Genomic DNA, 19290 nt, shown 5'->3' with positions numbered 1-19290 from the left:
TAACGTAACGAAATGTAGAAAAAGTCATGTGGTCTGAATACTTTCTGAATACACTGTATATCCAGCATTTTTGTCAAAATTGCTCAGGCTCGGTAAATTTGGTTCGGGTTCATTGATAGACAGCGATATTTAAATCTTGTTTTAAGCGGATTTAAGTCAGGACTGAGACTAAACCGCTCAACACCTCTTGGAAAGCCATTCTGGTATGTCTTTTGTATAAACATGTGTGTAATTGTCCCACAGAAAAATAAAACCTATCCCAGGGTTAGGTTTTAAGACTGAGGTGGGCTTTGCTCCTTTCATATTTATTTTCATCCTAACTCCCCAGTCCCTGCTGATGACAAGCATACCCATAACGTGATGCTGCCACCACAATACTTTAACATACAAAAATGGATCAACAACATTGCATTCACTCCATATTACTGGCCTGTATGAAAAAGTGAAAAGAAAGAAGCCTGTGTTCAAAAATTACATTGTTTGTAACAAGGCTGTTAAACACTGCAAATAAATGAACTTTTTGGCCTAAAATAAAAATGACAGGGTTGGGTCAAGTCCAGCACAACAGAGTGAAACTCTATTTACAAACATGGTGGTGGCAGCATCATGTTATGAGTAGGCTTGTCATCGGCAGGGACTGGTAAGTTTGTTAGTATCAAAATAAATATGAAAGTAACAAAGCAAGAGGAAAACCCACCTGTCTTCTGAAATGGCTTTCCAAGAAGTGTGGAGTGTTCTTGAGTGGTCTAGTCTCAGGCCTGACTTAAATCTGCATGCAGAATGAAGTGGAGACCTGCTTGTACTCCTGGATTAAACTCTGTGCTTTCAGATGACTGCAATGGGTGATAAGTGTTTGACGTGTGTTCAAATAGCAATGATTTATGATAGACTAACACAAACCAACGCCATGCTGTTAAATACTTAAAATCGCCGTTGACAGGACTGTCCATTGTCAACAATAGATTGTATAACCCACTTTACATCCATGTGTTGTAGTGAATTAAAGCACTTAAAGAGACATGAAAGATCCAAAGTTGTGTTGTTATTTATCTCATTCGCTTTACAAAGTGAAGTTACAGATACTTACCTGTGTATTAGATGACTACACGCATTCTCACACTCACTGTCTGAGAAGAGCTCAGACATAAGCCCAGTGTCACATACACATTCTGAAACAGGGACAGTCTCATATCCTCATGCCATAAGTTAAGCATCTTTCCTAACGTTACCAGTCAGGACTCCTCTGTGTTGTCGAACCCGAGACATTCATTCTTCTGGCGAGTCCATGTTCCAGAGCCTTGTGTCGACCTTGTCCTTCACCTAAATACTTTATCATTTACATGGATCATTTCTTTAAATATAGAGTCCCTTTTTAGACCACCAAAATAAAACAATTGCTTGTCCCTTAAATATCAATGTTTTGGTCCCAACTTGTATTAAATGTCCCTAAAACATTTTGACATAGTAATTACATGCCGTTAGATACAGAGTAATGTTCTTTTTCCAGTTGGTGTACTTACACATTGCGTTGACTGCACAACAAAATGTATTTAACATGCTTTATATCTGCAAACAAATTCAAATTGATTGCGTTAAAACATCTCCTTCGTGTTTGACTATTACACTAACATCAAAACAGGCATACCAGTTGTAAGTACTAACCCTGTATATGTACCCACTATATCTGCCAGTGTAATTACCATGTAAATGCAGAGTTTTGGCACCACTCAATATGAAGTTGGACCGTTGTTCTTTTTTTGCCAGAGTGTAGGAGGGTTTCCACTAGTTACCACAGCCACAAAGACTAAATGGGCTATATCGTAATAATTAATATAAACAAAAATGAGCATTTTAGTCCTAATTTAAGATTAGACATAAGGTTAGCAGTGTGGTTAAGGTCCGGTTTGAAATCACATTTTAAGAATAGAAATGAGAGAAATAGGTAGGGGTTATGACTTTGTGGCTGTGGTAACTAGTGACAACCGGGTACGAGAAATCATCTCCCTTCTGTTAGTGAAAGGCTGCTGATTGGCTGACTGTTTTCCCCCACAGATAAAACAGAATGGAAACTCCAGCATGTGACACACCCCAACACAGCTATACACTAGAGGAGGCTGGTGGGAGGAGCTATAGGAGGACAGGCTCATTGTAATGGCTGGATGGAATACATGGAACGGTATCAAACATATGGAAACCACGTTTGACCCAACCCATTTATTCCATTCCAGCCATTACAATGAGCTCTTCCTCCTATAGCTCCTCTCACCAGCCTCCACTGGTAGAGACGCACGCGACACAAGCATACGCATCCACTCCTACAGCCAATACTCACACACCCACTAAAGCATATCCACACACACACACAAACGCAAAAATACATACACATGCCCAAAACTGTGCACACAGTCATTCTGTACACCGATGGATCCCTGAATAACAGCTATGTGAAGAAGTGAGCGCTCAGATCTGTTCAGTCTTCAGGTGATTGAGACATTGCCTCTCCTTCTCTTTTTTCCAGGGACTAAACTTCCAGAAAGTCTCTTCCCAGATCCATGTAGGCCTCGTCGATGTAGCTGGCTATGGCACATAGTGAAGTTCGGTCTGAGTCCAACAGAACCGACACCGTCTCCTTCCAATAGGTGAAGAGGATACAGGAGCTCTGTTGCAGATAGGAGAGAGAGAGAATGGTACGAGGGGAGAGAATGGTAGGAGAGAGAGAGAGAACGGTACGAGGGGAGAGAATGGTAGGAGAGAGAGAGAGAGAACGGTACGAGGGGAGAGAATGGTAGGAGAGAGAGAGAGAACGGTACGAGGGGAGAGAATGGTAGGAGAGAGAGAGAGAACGGTACGAGGGGAGAGAATGGTAGGAGAGAGAGAGAGAACGGTACGAGGGGAGAGAATGGTAGGAGAGAGAGAGAGAACGGTACGAGGGGAGAGAATGGTAGGAGAGAGAGAGAGAACGGTACGAGGGGAGAGAATGGTAGGAGAGAGAGAGAGAACGGTACGAGGGGAGAGAATGGTAGGAGAGAGAGAGAGAATGGTACGAGGGGAGAGAATGGTAGGAGAGAGAGAGAGAATGGTACGAGGGGAGAGAATGGTAGGAGAGAGAGAATGGTACGAGGGGAGAGAATGGTAGGAGAGAGAGAGAATGGTACGAGGGGAGAGAATGGTAGGAGAGAGAGAGAGAGAGAGAGAATGATTGGAGAGTGATAGGAGAGAATGATATAGATAGGGAAAAGGGATATCTAGTCAGTTGCACAACTGAATGCATTCAACAGAAATGTGTTCTCTCATACAACAGTAAGTCAGTCAACCACAATAGGACAGAGCATGGTTTAGTGTACAGGTAACCTAATACAGAATTACCACCATAGAGTAGGCAGCATTCAAGTAACAACGGTGTGTGTGTGTGTGTGTGTGAGCGCATTGGGGAGGACACTCACGTTCTCCAGACAGGTGCTATCCTTGTCCTTGTTGAGGTAGTGGCGCTGCCAAAAGCGCAGCAGGTTGTGGAAGTTGTTGAGCAGGCAGCCGGGGTATTTCTCAGTGTACTCCTTCTCTCTCAGGGCGTTGAGGTAGAAGGACAGCTTGCCCCGTCTCCTGGCCAGCATCAATACCACCAGGCTGGTGTTCAGACAGCTCACATTCTCCTAACATTGGTAGGGCCCAGCCACCATCAAACAGAAGGGAAAGGATCACAGTCCGTTAACATGTAGATGATCCAGACAAGTGTATGTCTCAATATGAGAAACAAGAAATAGGGGAATGTAAAGTCTATGATAGATAGGATGCAATGCCATTAGTATTACAGTAAACCTGACAACAGACGATGGGATAGGGGCTTTCCTTGCCTGCGTGAGCGTCTGCACGTTGATGATGTTGACGAGTCTGAAGAGGATGGTTAGTCTGTTCTCCACGCGGACCATGTAGGACAACAGACTGCACTCTGACAGCACCTCCACAACTACAGGGCAGACACAGACAGAGACAGACAGACAGACAGTGATAGAGACAGTGACAGAGAGAGAGACAGTGACAGTGACAGAGAGAGAGACAGTGACACAGAGAGAGAGAGAGACAGTGACACAGAGAGAGAGAGACAGTGACACACAGAGAGAGAGACAGTGACACAGAGAGAGAGAGACAGTGACAGACAGAGAGAGAGAGACAGTGACAGACAGAGAGAGACAGTGACAGAGAGTTATTTAGCTATTGGATTTAGAATTATTTAATAAAATATACATTTTGGCCTTTAGAAACACATTGAATAACACATTCATAAGATGGCAACAGTCCAAAAATAAAATCATAAGTAACAAGGTCTTGACTTGTCTGTCCTATATCTAGGAGATCAGGATATATACTGCTCAAAAACATAAAGCGAACACTTAAACAACACAATGTAACTCCAAGTCAATCACACTTCTGTGAAATCAAACTGTCCACTTAGGAAGCAACACTGATTGACCATACATTTCACATGCTGTAGTGCAAATGGAATAGACAACAGGTGGAAATTATAGGCAATAAGCAAGACACCCCCAATAAAGGAGTGATTCTGCAGGTGGAGACCACAGACCACTTCTCAGTTCCTATGCTTCCTGGCTGATGTTTTGGTCACTTTTGAATGCTGGCGGTGCTTTCACTCTAGTGGTAGCATGAGATGGAGTCTACAACCCACACAAGTGGCTCAGGTAGTGCAGCTCATCCAGGATGGCACATCATTGCGAGCTGTGGCAAGAAGGTTTGCTGTGTCTGTCAGCGTAGTGTCCAGAGCATGGAGGCGCTACCAGGAGACAGGCCAGTTCATCAGGAGACGTGGAGGAGGCCGTAGGAGGGAAACAACCCAGCAGCAGGACCGCTACCTCCGCCTTTGTGCAAGGAGGAGCAGGAGGAGCACTGCCAGAGCCCTGCAAAATGACCTCCAGCAGGCCACAAATGTGCATGTGTCTGCTCAAACGGTCAGAAACAGACTCCATGAGGGTGGTATGAGGGCCCGACGTCCACAGGTGGGGGTTGTGCTTACAGCCCAACACCGTGCAGGATGTTTGGCATTTGCCAGAGAACACCAAGATTGGCAAATTCGCCACTGGCGCCCTGTGCTCTTCACAGATGAAAGCAGGTTCACACTGAGCACGTGACAGACGTGAGAGTCTGGAGACGCCGTGGAGAATGTTCTGCTGCCTGCAACAGCCTCCAGCATGACCGGTTTGGCAGTGGGTCAGTCATGGTGCTCTCCATGTGCTCGCCAGAGGTAGCCTGACTGCCATTAGGTACCGAGATGAGATCCTCAGACCCCTTGTGAGACCATATGCTGGTGCGGTTGGCCCTGGGTTCCTCCTAATGCAAGACAATGCTAGACCTCATGTGGCTGGAGTGTGTCAGCAGTTCCTGCAAGAGGAAGGCATTGATGCTATGGACTGGCCTGCCCGTTCCCCAGACCTGAATCCAATTGAGCACATCTGGGACATCATGTCTCGCTCCATCCACCAACGCCACGTTGCACCACAGACTGTCCAGGAGTTGACGGATGCTTTAGTCCAGGTCTGGAAGGAGATCCCTCAGGAGACCATCCGCCACCTCATCAGGAGCATGCCCAGGCATTGTAGGGAGGTCATACAGGCACGTGGAGGCCACACACACTACTGAGCCACATTTTGACTTGTTTTAAGGACATTACATCAAAGTTGGATCAGCCTGTAGTGTGGTTTTCCACTTTAATTTTGAGTGTGACTCCAAATCCAGACCTCCATGGGTTGATAAATTGGATTTCCATTGATTATTTTTGTGTGATTTTGTTGTCAGCACATTCAACTACGTAAAGAAAAAAGTATTTAATAAGATTATTTCTTTCATTCAGATCTAGGATGTGTTAAGTGTTCCCTTTATTTTTTTGAGCAGTGTATATCCTGAGCATTTTTATTTTCAGCAACAAAAAAATTGCTAACATTTATAAACCTGTTTTCGCTTTGTCATTGTGGGGTATTGTGTGTAGATTGATGAGGATATACATTTTTTTTAATCCATTTTAGAATAAGGCAGTAACGTAACAAAATGTGGAATATATTATATATATTTTCCACATTATTACGTTACTGCCTTATTCTAAAATTGATTATATATATATATATAAAAAACTGAAAAAAACCCCAGAAATATCTTATTTACATAAGTATTCAGACCCTTCGCAATGAGTCTCGAAATGGAGCTCAGGTGCATCCTGTTTCCATTGATCATCCTTGAGATGTTTCTACAACTTGATTGTGCAAAATCTAATTGATGGGCATGATTTGGAAAGTCACACACCTGTCTATATAAAAAGGTCCCACAGCTTACAGTACATGTCAGAGCAAAAACTAAGCCATGAGGTCGAAGGAATTGTCCGTAGAGGTCCGGGACAGAATTGTGTCGAGGCACAGATCTGGGGAAGGGTAGCAAAACTATTCTGCAGCATTGAAGGTCCCCAAGAACAGTGGCCTCCATCATTCTTAAATGGAAGAAGTTTGGAACCACCAAGACTCTTCCTAGAGCTGACCGCCCAGCCAAACTGAACAATCGGGGGAGAAGGGAGATGACCAAGAACCCAATGGTCACTATGACAGAGCTCTACAGTTCCTCTGTGGAGATGGGAGAACCTTCCAGAAGGACAACCATCTCTGGAGCACTCCACCAATCAGGCCTTTATGGTAGAGTCGCCAGAGGGAAGCCACTCCCCCATGAAAAGGCACATGACAGCCCTCTTGGAGTTTGCCAAAAGTCAGCTAAGATTCTATGGTCTGATGAAACCAAGATTGAACTATTTGAACTAAGCACACAGCCAAGACAATGCAGGAGTGGCTTCGGGACAAGTCTCTGAATGTCCTTGAGTGGCCCAGCCAGAGCCCGGACATCAACCCAATCGAACAGCTCTGGAGAGGCCTAAAAATAACTGTGCAGTGACGCTCCCCATCCAACCTGACATAGCTTGAGACTAGAGGTCGACCGATTAATCGGAATGGCCAATTAATTAGGGCCGATTTCAAGTTTTCATAACAATCAGAAATCGGTATTTTTTACCTTTATTTAACTAGGCAAGTCAGTTAAAAACACATTCTTATTTTCAATGACGGCCTAGAAACGGTGGGTTAACTGCCTTGTTCAGGGGCAGAACGACAGATTTTACCTTGTCAGCTCAGGGATTCAATCTTGCAACCTTACGGTTAACTAGTCCAACGCTCTAACCACCTTCTTTACATTGCACACCACGAGGAGCCTGCCTGTTACGCGAATGCAGTAAGAAGCCAAGGTAAGTTGCTAGCTAGCATTAAACTTATAAAAAACAATCAATCATAATCACTAGTTAACTACACATGGCTGATGATATTACTAGTTTATCTAGCCTGTCCTGCGTTGCATATAATCGCTTAGGTACACGTTGCTCCAACCATAAACATCAATGCCTTTCTTAAAATCAATACACAAGTATATATTTTTAAACCTACATATTTAGTTAATATTGCCTGCTAACATGAATTTCTTTTAACTAGGGAAAATGTGTCAATTCTCTTGCAAACAGAGTCAGGGTATATGCAGCAGTTTGGGCCGCCTGGCTCGTTGCGAACTGTGAAGACTATTTCTTCCTAACAAAGACAGCCGACTTCGCCAAACGGGAGATGATTTAACAAAAGCGTATTTGCGAAAAAAGCACAATCGTTGCACGACTGTAGCTAACCATCAATGCCTTTCTTAAAATCAATACACAGAAGTATATATTTTTAAACCTGCATATTTAGCTAAAAGAAATCCAGGTTAGCAGGCAATATTAACCAGGTGAAATTGTGTCATTTTGCGTTCATTGCACGCAGTCAGGGTACTTGCAACAGTTTGGGCCGCCTGGCTCGTTGCAAACTAATTTGCCAGAATTTTACGTAATTATGACATAACATTGAAGGTTGTGCAATGTAACAGGAATATTTAGACTTAGGGATGCCACCCGTTAGATAAAATACGGAACGGTTCCGTATTTCACTGACAGGAAAAACGTTTTGTTTTCGAGATGATAGTTTCCAGATTCAACCATATTAATGACCTAAGGCTCGTATTTCTGTGTGTTATTATGTTAGAATTAAGTCTATGATTTGATAGAGCAGTCTGACAGAGCGATGGTAGGCAGCAGCAGGCTCGTAAGCATTCATTCAAACAGCCCTTCGCAATGCATTGCGCTGTTTATGACTTCAAGCCTGTCAACTCCCAAGATTACGCTGTTGTAACCGATGTCAAATGGCTAGCTAGTTAGCCGGGTGCGCGAGGAGAGGGACGGAAGCTATACTGTTACACTGGCAATACTAAAGTGCCTATAAGAACATCCAATAGTCAAAGGTATATGAAATACAAATCGTATAGAGAGAAATAGTCCTATAATTCCTATAATAACTACAACCTAAAACATCTTGCCTGGGAATATTGAAGACTCATGTTAAAAGGAACCACCAGCTTTCATATGTTCTCATGTTCTGAGCAAGGAACTTAAACGTTAGCTTTTTACATGGCACATATTGCACTTTTACTTTCTTCTCATTTTACATTTACATTTTAGTCATTTAGCAGACGCTCTTATCCAGAGCGACTTACAGTAGTGAATGCATACATTTTTTCCCCCGTACTGGTCCCCCGTGGGAATCGAACCCACAACCCTGGCGTTGCAAACACCATGCTCTACCAACTGAGCCACACGGGACCAACACTTTGCTTTTGCATTATTTAAACCAAATTGAACATGTTTCATTATTTATTTGAGGCTAAATAGATTTTATTGATGTATTATATTAAGTTAAAATAAGTGTTCATTCAGTATTGTTGTAATTGTCATTATTACAAAATAAAAAATAATAAAAAAATAAAAATAAAAAATTCGGACGATTAATTGGTATCGGTTTTTTGGGTCCTCCAATAATCGGTATCGGTGTTGAAAAATCATAATCGGTCGACCTCTACTTGAGATGATCTGCAGAGAAAAATGGGAGAAACTCCCCAAATACAGGTGTGCCAAGTTTGTAGTGTCATACCCAAGAAGATGCTGTAATCGCTGCCATAGTTGCTTCAATAAAGTACTGAGTAAAGGGTCTGAAAACTTATGCAAATGTAATTTTTTTATTTATTTTATATATCAATTAGCAAACATTTCTAAAAAACAGTTTGTCAAGAGTGTGCAAAGCTGTCATCAAGGCAAAGGGTGGCTACTTTGAAGAATCTCAAATATAAAATATATTTTGATTTGTTTAACACCTTATTGGTTACTACATGATTCCATTGGTTATTTCAGTTTGTCTTCACTATTATTCTACAATGTAGAAAATAGTAAAAAAATATATAAAAAACATTTAATGAGTAGGTGTGTCCAAACTTTAGTCGTTTTTTGGGGTCTGTACTTTAACCATTTATATTTTTTACTTTTACTTCACTACATTCCTAAAGAAAATAATGTACTTTTTACTCCATACATTTTCTCTGACACCCAAAAGTACTTGTTACATTTTGAATGCTTGGCAGGACAGGAAAATTGTCAAATTCACATACTTGTCAAGAGAACATCCCTGGTCATCCCTACTGCCTCTGATCTGGCAGACTCACTAAACACAAATGCTTTGTTTGTAAATAATGTCAGAGTGTGCCCTATCTATCCGTAAACTTAAAAACAAGAAAATATAAGGAATGTGAAATGATTTATACTTTTGATACTTAAGGATCAAAAGTAAATGTAATTGCTAAAATATACTTAAGTATGTTTAAAACCTTTTACTCAAGTATCATTTTCTATTAGGTTATCTTTACTCAAGTATGACAATTAGGTACTTTTCCCACCACTCTGTGTGTGTATGTATGTATGTATGTATGTATGTATGTATGTATGTATGTATGTATTAAAAAAAAAACATATTTAACTCCTTTTTTAGGTTGCCACAAAACGACCTTCATACTTCCATCAACTTTTTTAAACTGGTACTGGTAACCTTCAGACAAGTCCCGTGACACTTGTGGGGGGATTGTAGAGCAAAACGGAGAACACCATAATGTTTTGAGTTAGTTTGTAACCCAAACGGTTCGGACGCTACAAACAGAAGTTGGCACATCGATGGTACCGACTTCAGATGAATCCCGACACTTGTGGGGGTCGTAGAGCAAAACGGAGACCACCACTTAGATTGACGCACCGGTGTGTGAATCGACTCTAGAGGGTTAACCCGTTTCTATAGCCACAAACGTGTTCACCGGTAGGCCTAAGACTATTTTCCATGGACATACCTCTCACATCGTCAGTCTGGCTCTCGAAGCGGTCCAGGGACAGAATTATACAGCGCACCAGCATGTTGGAGTCCACTAGAGAGCTGTTGATCTGGGTCATGAACGTCTGGAACTAACACAGGAAGCAGAAATGAAACATGTATTAAGGAAGTGAACTCTAGGGTTAAGCTAGAAAATGGTCCGCACTCCCTTTCCGTCGGTCTGATCCTCATTCAGTGCCTCTCCCATGGGCAGTGTCCTACCTTCTCCTCTGTGTTGACGTATTTGTTGAACCTCTTGAAGGAGTCGATGTTGAACTTCATGAGTTCCCCCAGCAGGTCAAAGTAACTCTGCAGCACATCCCGGGACTTACAGCCGCTGTCTATGATGCAGAACAGGATGTGCTGGAAGGACAGAGGAGAGGAATTTAATGGGAGGTTTTAAATGAAGACTTGAAGGCGATTCTATCATAGGTGTGTGTGGCTTCACTGGCTTGGCAACAGCCTCCGTACCTCCAGCAGGCCTCTCTTGAGCAGGAACACCTGGTCAGCGTAGGAGGTGGATCCTCTCAGGAAGCTCTCCACCGCCCTCGCCTGCCAGAACCTACAGACAGACGGGTTTAACACTCGTCTTCCTCTTTCTATACCTGACGACGTTTCACTCATTAACTCCTGGAGTCAACACACACACACCTGAATGAGGATTCGGCCGGTTCTTTCTTCATGACTGAAAGTAGCCGTGTCAGGAGGCCCTTTTTACCATCACAGATTAGATTTCTATATAGAAGAGAGAAAATATCCAACGCAATGGAGGATTTGTCAAATTCAGAAACACAAAATGTCCTCCATCCCTATCCCCTGCCTAACTAAGAGCCCTACCTGTCCGTGTTGACGAGAGCCTCCACCTCAGGGATGTTGGCCTTCAGAGAGATGGCACTGAGCTCATTCAGCTCCTGAGCATTCAAGAGGAGATACTTGTTCCTGAGAGAGAGGAGGAAAGACCAGACAAATGACAGAGTCACTGAACATGATGGTATCAAACTCAGTACCAGATTATATGTCTAATTCCACAGAAATACAGTTTAAATCATACTGTCTGTACTGAACTCACTCATGATGGTCGCTGAAACTCTGAAGTAGTCGTAGAAACTGGATTTTAAAGGAGATCTCCTGTGTGAGTGAGATCGAGAGAGGAAGACCAGTGAGTGCTGCAATAGAGGTGCTTAGTGTTACAGCGCCATTGAGCCCATTCCCAGAGCAGAGAGGTCTTCTTACCGGGCTGCAGTCACAGTTCTGGTTCTGGCCGTGGAGGACGTGGGTGGACGTCTGCTTTCTCCAGATCAGCTTGTCAAACAGGTTGTTGAGTCCTGGAATCAGTTTGAACTCTGCAAGCATTCTGTGAACCTGTTTACAAGGCACCATATATTTACAATCAAATGGATTCTATAACGCCCAGACCGTATACCACAAGTATGTCAAAACAGGTTTTTTTAATTGGTCTAATTTCGTTGGTAACCAGTTTATAATAGCAATAAGACACCTCAGGGTTTGTGGTATATGGCCAATATACCACGGCTAAATGCTGTATCCAGGCACTACACGTTGCATCTCATCTAAGAACAGCCCTTAGCTGTGGTATATTGGCCATATACCACCCCCACCTCAGGACTTACTGCTTAACTTTACATCAGCAGTTGTCTCAAAGTACTTAACAGACAACCAACCTAAAACCACAAAAGGCAAGGAATGCCGAGGCAGACGCACAGTGGAAAAACTTTACAATCTCAGTTACTGATTGAAGCCATTTCCTGTTGTAAACTAAAGTCCAGCTATCTGTCTTACCTGGTTCCTCTGGCGGCCTATGAGGAGCACACAGAGCACATAGAGAACCTCCACCTTGTACATGATCTCATGGACGATCTTCATGGACTGGGGCAGACTGTGCCTGAGAGGACTGGTGACCAGAGAGCTCTCGTCTGGCGACTCTGAGAAAGAAACAGCAGAGTGTATGGAAATACATTAACATTCAAGGATGCTAACTGATGAGGGGCCCAAAAAGGTGACCAAAAAAATTGTTAAATCCAATGTACCTTGTTATTAGTTAGCTATCCAGGTAACATGACTAAACAAGGTTGTTTGAGTAGCCCTCGAGTAGTTTAGAAATATAAAATGTGTGACAATTCGAGGTAGAAAAGGGAAGAGGGTAGTTCCGGAGGTTTGGGCTAGAAACTGGTAGTTTTCAGTGATGTAAAGGCACAAGAATGACTGTCTCTGTGCTCTGGTTTTCCTCTATGGCACTCAGCCTAGTCAGACTGGCCTGCTTGTTCTTACAGAAGCTATTAAAAGATATGTATTCACTACGCTCGCTCTGTGAGCCACTCCAATAATTAAACAAATGTAACAGAAACCCCGTCACTGTCTGCACAACCCCAGCCCACCATCATGGCTAAATAACATTTTAAAACTGATGGGAGATGCACAGAAAGAACGGATGGAGAGAAGCAGCTGAGTAAACTAATGGCTGGTTAGGGGATGATGCCGTCTGCCCACAGCTGAGTAGACTAATGGCTGGTTAGGGGATGATGCCGTCTGCCCACAGCTGAGTAAACTAATGGCTGGTTAGGGGATGATGCCGTCTACCCACAGCTGAGTAGGCTAATGGCTGGTTAGGGGATGATGCCGTCTGCCCACAGCTGAGTAGGCTAATGGCTGGTTAGGGGATGATGCCGTCTGCCCACAGCTGAGTAGGCTAATGGCTGGTTAGGGGATGATGCCGTCTGCCCACAGCTGAGTAAACTAATGGCTGGTTAGGGGATGATGCCGTCTGCCCACAGCTGAGTAAACTAATGGCTGGTTAGGGGATGATGCCGTCTGCCCACAGCTGAGTAGGCTAATGGCTGGTTAGGGGATGATGCCGTCTGCCCACAGCTGAGTAAACTAATGGCTGGTTAGGGGATGATGCCGTCTGCCCACAGCTGAGTAGGCTAATGGCTGGTTAGGGGATGATGCCGTCTGCCCACAGCTGAGTAGGCTAATGGCTGGTTAGGGGATGATGCCGTCTGCCCACAGCTGAGTAGGCTAATGGCTGGTTAGGGGATGATGCCGTCTGCCCACAGCTGAGTAAACTAATGGCTGGTTAGGGGATGATGCCGTCTGCCCACAGCTGAGTAGGCTAATGGCTGGTTAGGGGATGATGCCGTCTGCCCACAGCTGAGTAAACTAATGGCTGGTTAGGGGATGATGCCGTCTGCCCACAGCTGAGTAGGCTAATGGCTGGTTAGGGGATGATGCCGTCTGCCCACAGCTGAGTAGGCTAATGGCTGGTTAGGGGATGATGCCGTCTGCCCACAGCTGAGTAGGCTAATGGCTGGTTAGGGGATGATGCCGTCTGCCCACAGCTGAGTAAACTAATGGCTGGTTAGGGGATGATGCCGTCTGCCCACAGCTGAGTAGGCTAATGGCTGGTTAGGGGATGATGCCGTCTACCCACAGCTGAGTAGGCTAATGGCTGGTTAGGGGATGATGCCGTCTGCCCACAGCTGAGTAGGCTAATGGCTGGTTAGGGGATGATGCCGTCTGCCCACAGCTGAGTAGGCTAATGGCTGGTTAGGGGATGATGCCGTCTGCCCACAGCTGAGTAGGCTAATGGCTGGTTAGGGGATGATGCCGTCTGCCCACAGCTGAGTAGGCTAATGGCTGGTTAGGGGATGATGCCGTCTGCCCACAGCTGAGTAGGCTAATGGCTGGTTAGGGGATGTGGCTGGCTGCTCAAACATTGGATGATGAAGCACTCATTCTGATATGACATATCTGACATCACTCTGAACTCTGATCATCTATTTGTAGAACGCGTAGGGATGTATTCTGTTACATTTATCTCTTATTCTTATCTGTATTTTTTTTTAAACTGCACTGTTGGTTAGGGGTTCGTAAGTAAGCATTTCACTGTAAGCATTTCACCTGTTGTATTCGGCGCATGTGACTAATAAAATTAGATTTTGATTTGATTTTTGCTCAGCCATTCATTTCGATATGAGAAACATATCAAATCAAATGTTTTGTTGTCACATGCGCAGAGTACAACAGGTGTAGACATTACAGTGAAATGCTTAGTTACAAGCACTTAACCAACAATGTAGTTCAAGAAATAGATTTAGAAAATATTTACTAAATAAACTAAAGTAAAAAAAATACAAAATAACAATAACGAGGCTATATATAGGGGTACAGGGGTACCGGTACAGAGTCAACGTGTGGGGTACAGGTTAGTCGAGGTAATTTATACATGTAGGTAGAAGTGAAGTGACTATGCATAGATAATAAACAGTAAACAATAAACAGAGTAGCAGCAGTGTAAAAACAAATGGGGGGGGGGGGGGTCAATGTAAATAGTCCGGTGGCCACTTGATTAATTGTTCAGCAGTCTTATGGATTGGGGGTAGAAGCTGTTGAGGAGCCTTTTGGTCCTAGACGTGGCGCTCCGATACCACTTGCCGTGCGGTATCAGAGAGAACAGTCTATGACACCATTATTATACACCGGTTAGTGATCACACAGGAGATCTGTTTGTGCCTTTCTTTTATAGCCCAATGGGTGATACACTCTGCACTTTGTCAGATTATTATTTTTTATTTTTTTACAGATCTACACATTCACTTTGAAATCAAAACGGCCAAAAGTGACACGTTTACATCCCTGAAGATTACGACATCACGTGACTGTAAAGTGGGTCACATTCTGAACCGTATTACTGATGTAAGAAAACAGTGAACAACGGTCCGTTATACCGTCAGTATATCTCAGATGACTGGAGCATGGCATGTGTGTGAAGGAGAGTGCATGTATTATCTACTGGTCTGACCTGTGCTGCTCTGCTCGGCATCCTCTGTGGCCATTTGCATAAGAGCGTCCAGCACCAGGGCGTTGTCCAGCAAGGTGTACCAGTCTTGAAGCTCCAGTAGCAGGCTGGATGCCCCCGAGGCCTCAGACACCTTCCTGGTAGCCAGCTTACACAGCCGCTCAATGAAGCCCGGGATGTTCAGCAGGGCCACTGATGCACACAGGGGTTAAATCAAAAAAGAATCCCATGAATGACTGACAATTAAGTCCATCTCAGCTCGCGTGCCACATCAGGATTTCCAAACTCAACGGAGGACATCGCAGATTGTTTTTAGGACTGATTTGTTTGTCAAAACAAAGGGCAGTTATTTGAAACTATATATGTCCATCTAGTTGTAGACGTTCAAGTGTGGTCTTCAGTGTTCCTTTAAGACAAAATAATAATTCCCCCCCAAAAAACGTGACTGAGAACTTTAACCCCTGAGCACAGAGAGAGAACAGATTTTGAATTTGAATGAATTTACTGTTTCCCATTAAAGTGGCAATCAGCAGTCAAAACAATAACAAAGCGTACTCCCCCGTCACTGTTTCACTAAAAAGCTGCAGCATGGGGCTGGAGAAATGCAACCACTCTAAAATTCATCAACAGAGCTATGGATGCAAGGACTGGCCATCCTTGATATCAAAATTATACTTAGTTTACAAACATTGGAGTAAAACAATCTTATATTTTGGGTTCTGATGGGGTACGAAGTTGAACTAAGCTTATGAGGCATTTATAAGTTATATTCTCAAATAATCAATAGGTATATATCATTAATCATTAAGTCCAAAAATGGATGTAGCTACTGCAGATTGCCCCTTTGAGTCCTAAGGAAACATTGAGAAGTACAAATCCATCATTTTTTTTATCTCATTCATCGCTGAGCAATAGAGGGACAAGTAATTTGCAAGGATTTCTTCATTAAATACTAGTCATATGAAGCATCATTCTATGTGACAACACCTTCCATTCTCTCTCCCTGGTCTGATGGTGAGAGCTGTCTTACCCTGGTTGACTTCAGAGTGGGAAGGGCAGATGTTGGTCTTCTGCTGGGCGTTTTTAGCCAGCAGTGTGTGCTTGTCATCGTTGCCCAGGTCCGGCTCAGTGATGGTGACTGACAGGATGCGGCAGAAGTTGGCCAGCTGCTGCTGGTTGAAGCTCTGGACCAGACTGGGCAGGTTGGGGATGCCCTCCAGCTGGATCATCTCCTGGAGCATAAAGATGAAGGTACACGTACGTTATTGGAGTCATTCCACTTCAAACTGGCAGAGGAAAAATTATTCTGGAATGCTTCTTATCTGTTTCTAACTACAGAAACCATTTCATCCAAAATGGTGGGTGTCATGGCTTGCTGAAATGACATGGGACAACTCATTAACATTTTGGTGAATCTTTTGGCCATTTAGGTTCAGTTTGATTTGATCAAAGTTCAGCAAATTTGAATGACCTGTAGTAACTGCAAATTTGTAAGGACTGACATAGTGATAGTATGCATTTTGAAGCCATCCTTACCTTCCTGACCCCAAGAATGTCCTCAATCAATGTGGCTGTTTGCAAAAATGTCTTCTTGTTTGACATGAGCGTAAACAAAAACATGACAAAGTCATCTCGTGATGCCAGGCTTTTAGTGACTCCTTCCATCTGAAAGTGAGGGAAAGCTCATGATTAACCTTCCCTGACTAAAAGAAAGGAAACAGGGTGGACATCATCCTCTGTGAGACAGTGTGAAAGGAAAACTCCACCCAAAAACAATTTTTTGGTATTTGTTTCATTAATCCATTGTTGACATAGTCCCAAAATGTTTTGCTTGTCAGCAATCAAGTTTTCAAGATATGTAAGTTTCCTATGATGCAGCGTTTGGCATCATATGATGCAAAGTGCATCATACGGGGAGGATTTCTGTATTTCTGATTTTCTTACATGCATTCAAACACTTTATCTAAGGCATTGATACTTACACATATACAACAATTGTACAGAACACTTAAACAATCCTTGACGAGGTCATCACTCACTGTAATGAGAACATATGTTAGAATATATATTGAAGGAATGAAAAAATTGGTTCCTCACATTTGCAAAACTATGACATAGGAATGTAATATGGCTTACTTTTAGGGAAATTGGTCTGCGTGGTGAGGGTGGGTCTCATCAGAATCTCCACTAGTAACTGAGGACAAAGGAGAAATTAAAACCCTGACACAGCAAATATGGTCACTGACAAGACCGTTGGCTCTATATGCCTCTGTTTCAACATGTTGGAGACTCACATCAACGCCGCCAAAGAGGTCAAAGGTGTATGTGTTGGGAGAGGTGGACTCCTGTGCTGTTCTCCTGTCCTCTGTCACAAACGACATTGCCTCCATGGAGAGACAAGATGCCACTTCCTACCACACCATAGAGAGAACACAAACACGTCATGAACAACATCGGTCAGCTCAGCAACAATTACCATCACAGCAACCACGAGGAAAACAAGCATGAAACAGTCGCCTGTAAAGAGGGGCTTTACAGCGCCAACGAGGTCAGGGAAGAGTAATTATTGCACCTTGATAATGGAGTGGATCTGGGAGAGATCACTGTTGAGGTGACTGCTGTCATACAGTCTCTGCAGCATCACTGGAATCCCATGCCACTTGGCCTGTTGGTCCCTCTCTTGAAGAAGGGCCTCAGACATCTGAGGACAAGGAGGGAACACCATAGGAACAAGAAAATGTCAAGGATAGGGAAAATGCAGCACATAAATAAGCGATACCCCTCTGAGTGTATATTAGACAGACAAGATATACACACACGAGTCATTGCCCTAATTTGAGGGGCTATACCAGTTGATGTTTAAAATGTGATGGCTGTAGCCAGGAGGGTTTGCTGTGACACCTTTTCCAGTGATCAGTAAGGAAGCTAGCGGACATGGTGAAGGAAGTTTATTTTACTTCATTCACCATGGAGTGGAGTTCAGTCCGCTACAAGGAAGCCAGCCATCTTAGTGAACTAGATAACGTAGTAGCTAGCATATTAACGAGTTAGCTAGCTAATAAAATGACTACCTACATACACTTCCACTACATCAGCTAGCCGTTTGCACAGCACACCGAGTATACGTAACTAGCTATCAACCTAGCTAGCTAGGTTTTCTCCGTCCCAAACCCTCATAATTTCAGCTTTTAGAAAGGATTTCTAAACGTGTATTTTTACCTCTGTGCCTCGACTAAGTCCACCGCCACTGATTTGTCCATGTCTGATCCTTGTAAGTATGTTTTTATTACTATTTCTTCGGGTCCGAGAGGGCCCGAGTCGCTCTGTTGTCGCCATACTTCTTCCTCTTTTGCTTGTCTAAACAGGAAGTTATGGCCCGTCGACGGCAGAGTTCGCACAGACCACCTAATGGTGTGCTATAGCAACTACAATTATCTAACGACAAATCCTAATTATTCCAGAAAAATGTTGTGGGTGGCGTATTTTTATGGTAGGTGGAAGAAGTTGAAACTTTTAAATTGTTAGTCTAGTGTTGAAAAATTTAGATTACTGTGGTAGTACAAGTACTAGTGACTATTATTTGTTGTAGTGGATAGTAGCCGTTAGTGGAAAAGTTACAGTGGAAGTAAATAGTGAATGCAGTGATAGTGAAATAGCCAAATGACTGTAGCCCAGTGGTAGTATAGTATTAGTAGTAGCTAGTTATTGCAATATTTATTGTTATAAGTACACCTATAGTGAAGTAATAATTTGGGTTAGCTTATGATGTGTGGGTGTGGGATTGTTATACTGGGTTAGTTTAGTGAGTGTGGGATTGTTATACTGGGTTAGTTTAGTGAGTGTGGGATTGTTATACTGGGTTAGTTTAGTGAGTGTGGGATTGTTATACTGGGTTAGTTTAGTGAGTGTGGGATTGTTATACTGGGTTAGTTTAGTGAGTGTGGGATTGTTATACTGGGTTAGTTTAGTGAGTGTGGGATTGTTATACTGGGTTAGTTTAGTGAGTATGGGATTTATTTTAGAACGCATTTAATGTTTTGAAAGATAATGACCCACCGAAGCAGGGCGGGTGGGCAGTGAACGCTTTGTTACATCAAATCAAATGTATTTATATAGCCCTTCTTACATCAGCTGATATCTCAAAGTGCTGTACAGAAACCCAGCCTAAAACCC

General features: G+C 43.3%; 1 protein-coding gene across 1 annotated transcript; it reads right to left on the bottom strand.

The window, feature by feature from the left end:
- Window positions 1-1022: 1022 nt before the first annotated feature.
- LOC106566478 (short transient receptor potential channel 4-associated protein) lies at window positions 1023-18496 on the bottom strand. The gene is made up of 19 exons (XM_014134547.2): window positions 18337-18496; window positions 17690-17818; window positions 17412-17528; window positions 17254-17311; window positions 17100-17155; window positions 16654-16782; window positions 16148-16349; window positions 15121-15309; window positions 12102-12244; window positions 11535-11663; window positions 11371-11429; window positions 11139-11240; window positions 10953-11036; window positions 10773-10863; window positions 10524-10664; window positions 10282-10393; window positions 3852-3964; window positions 3444-3650; window positions 1023-2659 (listed from the first exon to the last, which is right to left on the bottom strand). The coding sequence occupies exons 1-19, from the start codon at window positions 18451-18453 to the stop codon at window positions 2522-2524; spliced, it is 2316 nt and encodes a 771-aa protein (XP_013990022.2). The 5' UTR covers window positions 18454-18496; the 3' UTR covers window positions 1023-2521.
- Between the last annotated feature and the right edge of the window lie 794 nt (window positions 18497-19290).

The sequence above is a fragment of the Salmo salar genome, chromosome ssa13 (assembly GCF_905237065.1).
Source record: "Salmo salar chromosome ssa13, Ssal_v3.1, whole genome shotgun sequence".
NCBI classification, from domain to species: domain Eukaryota; kingdom Metazoa; phylum Chordata; class Actinopteri; order Salmoniformes; family Salmonidae; genus Salmo; species Salmo salar.
The sequence above is the reverse complement of the archived record's forward strand: the minus strand, read 5'-3'. Positions and strand labels throughout refer to the sequence as shown.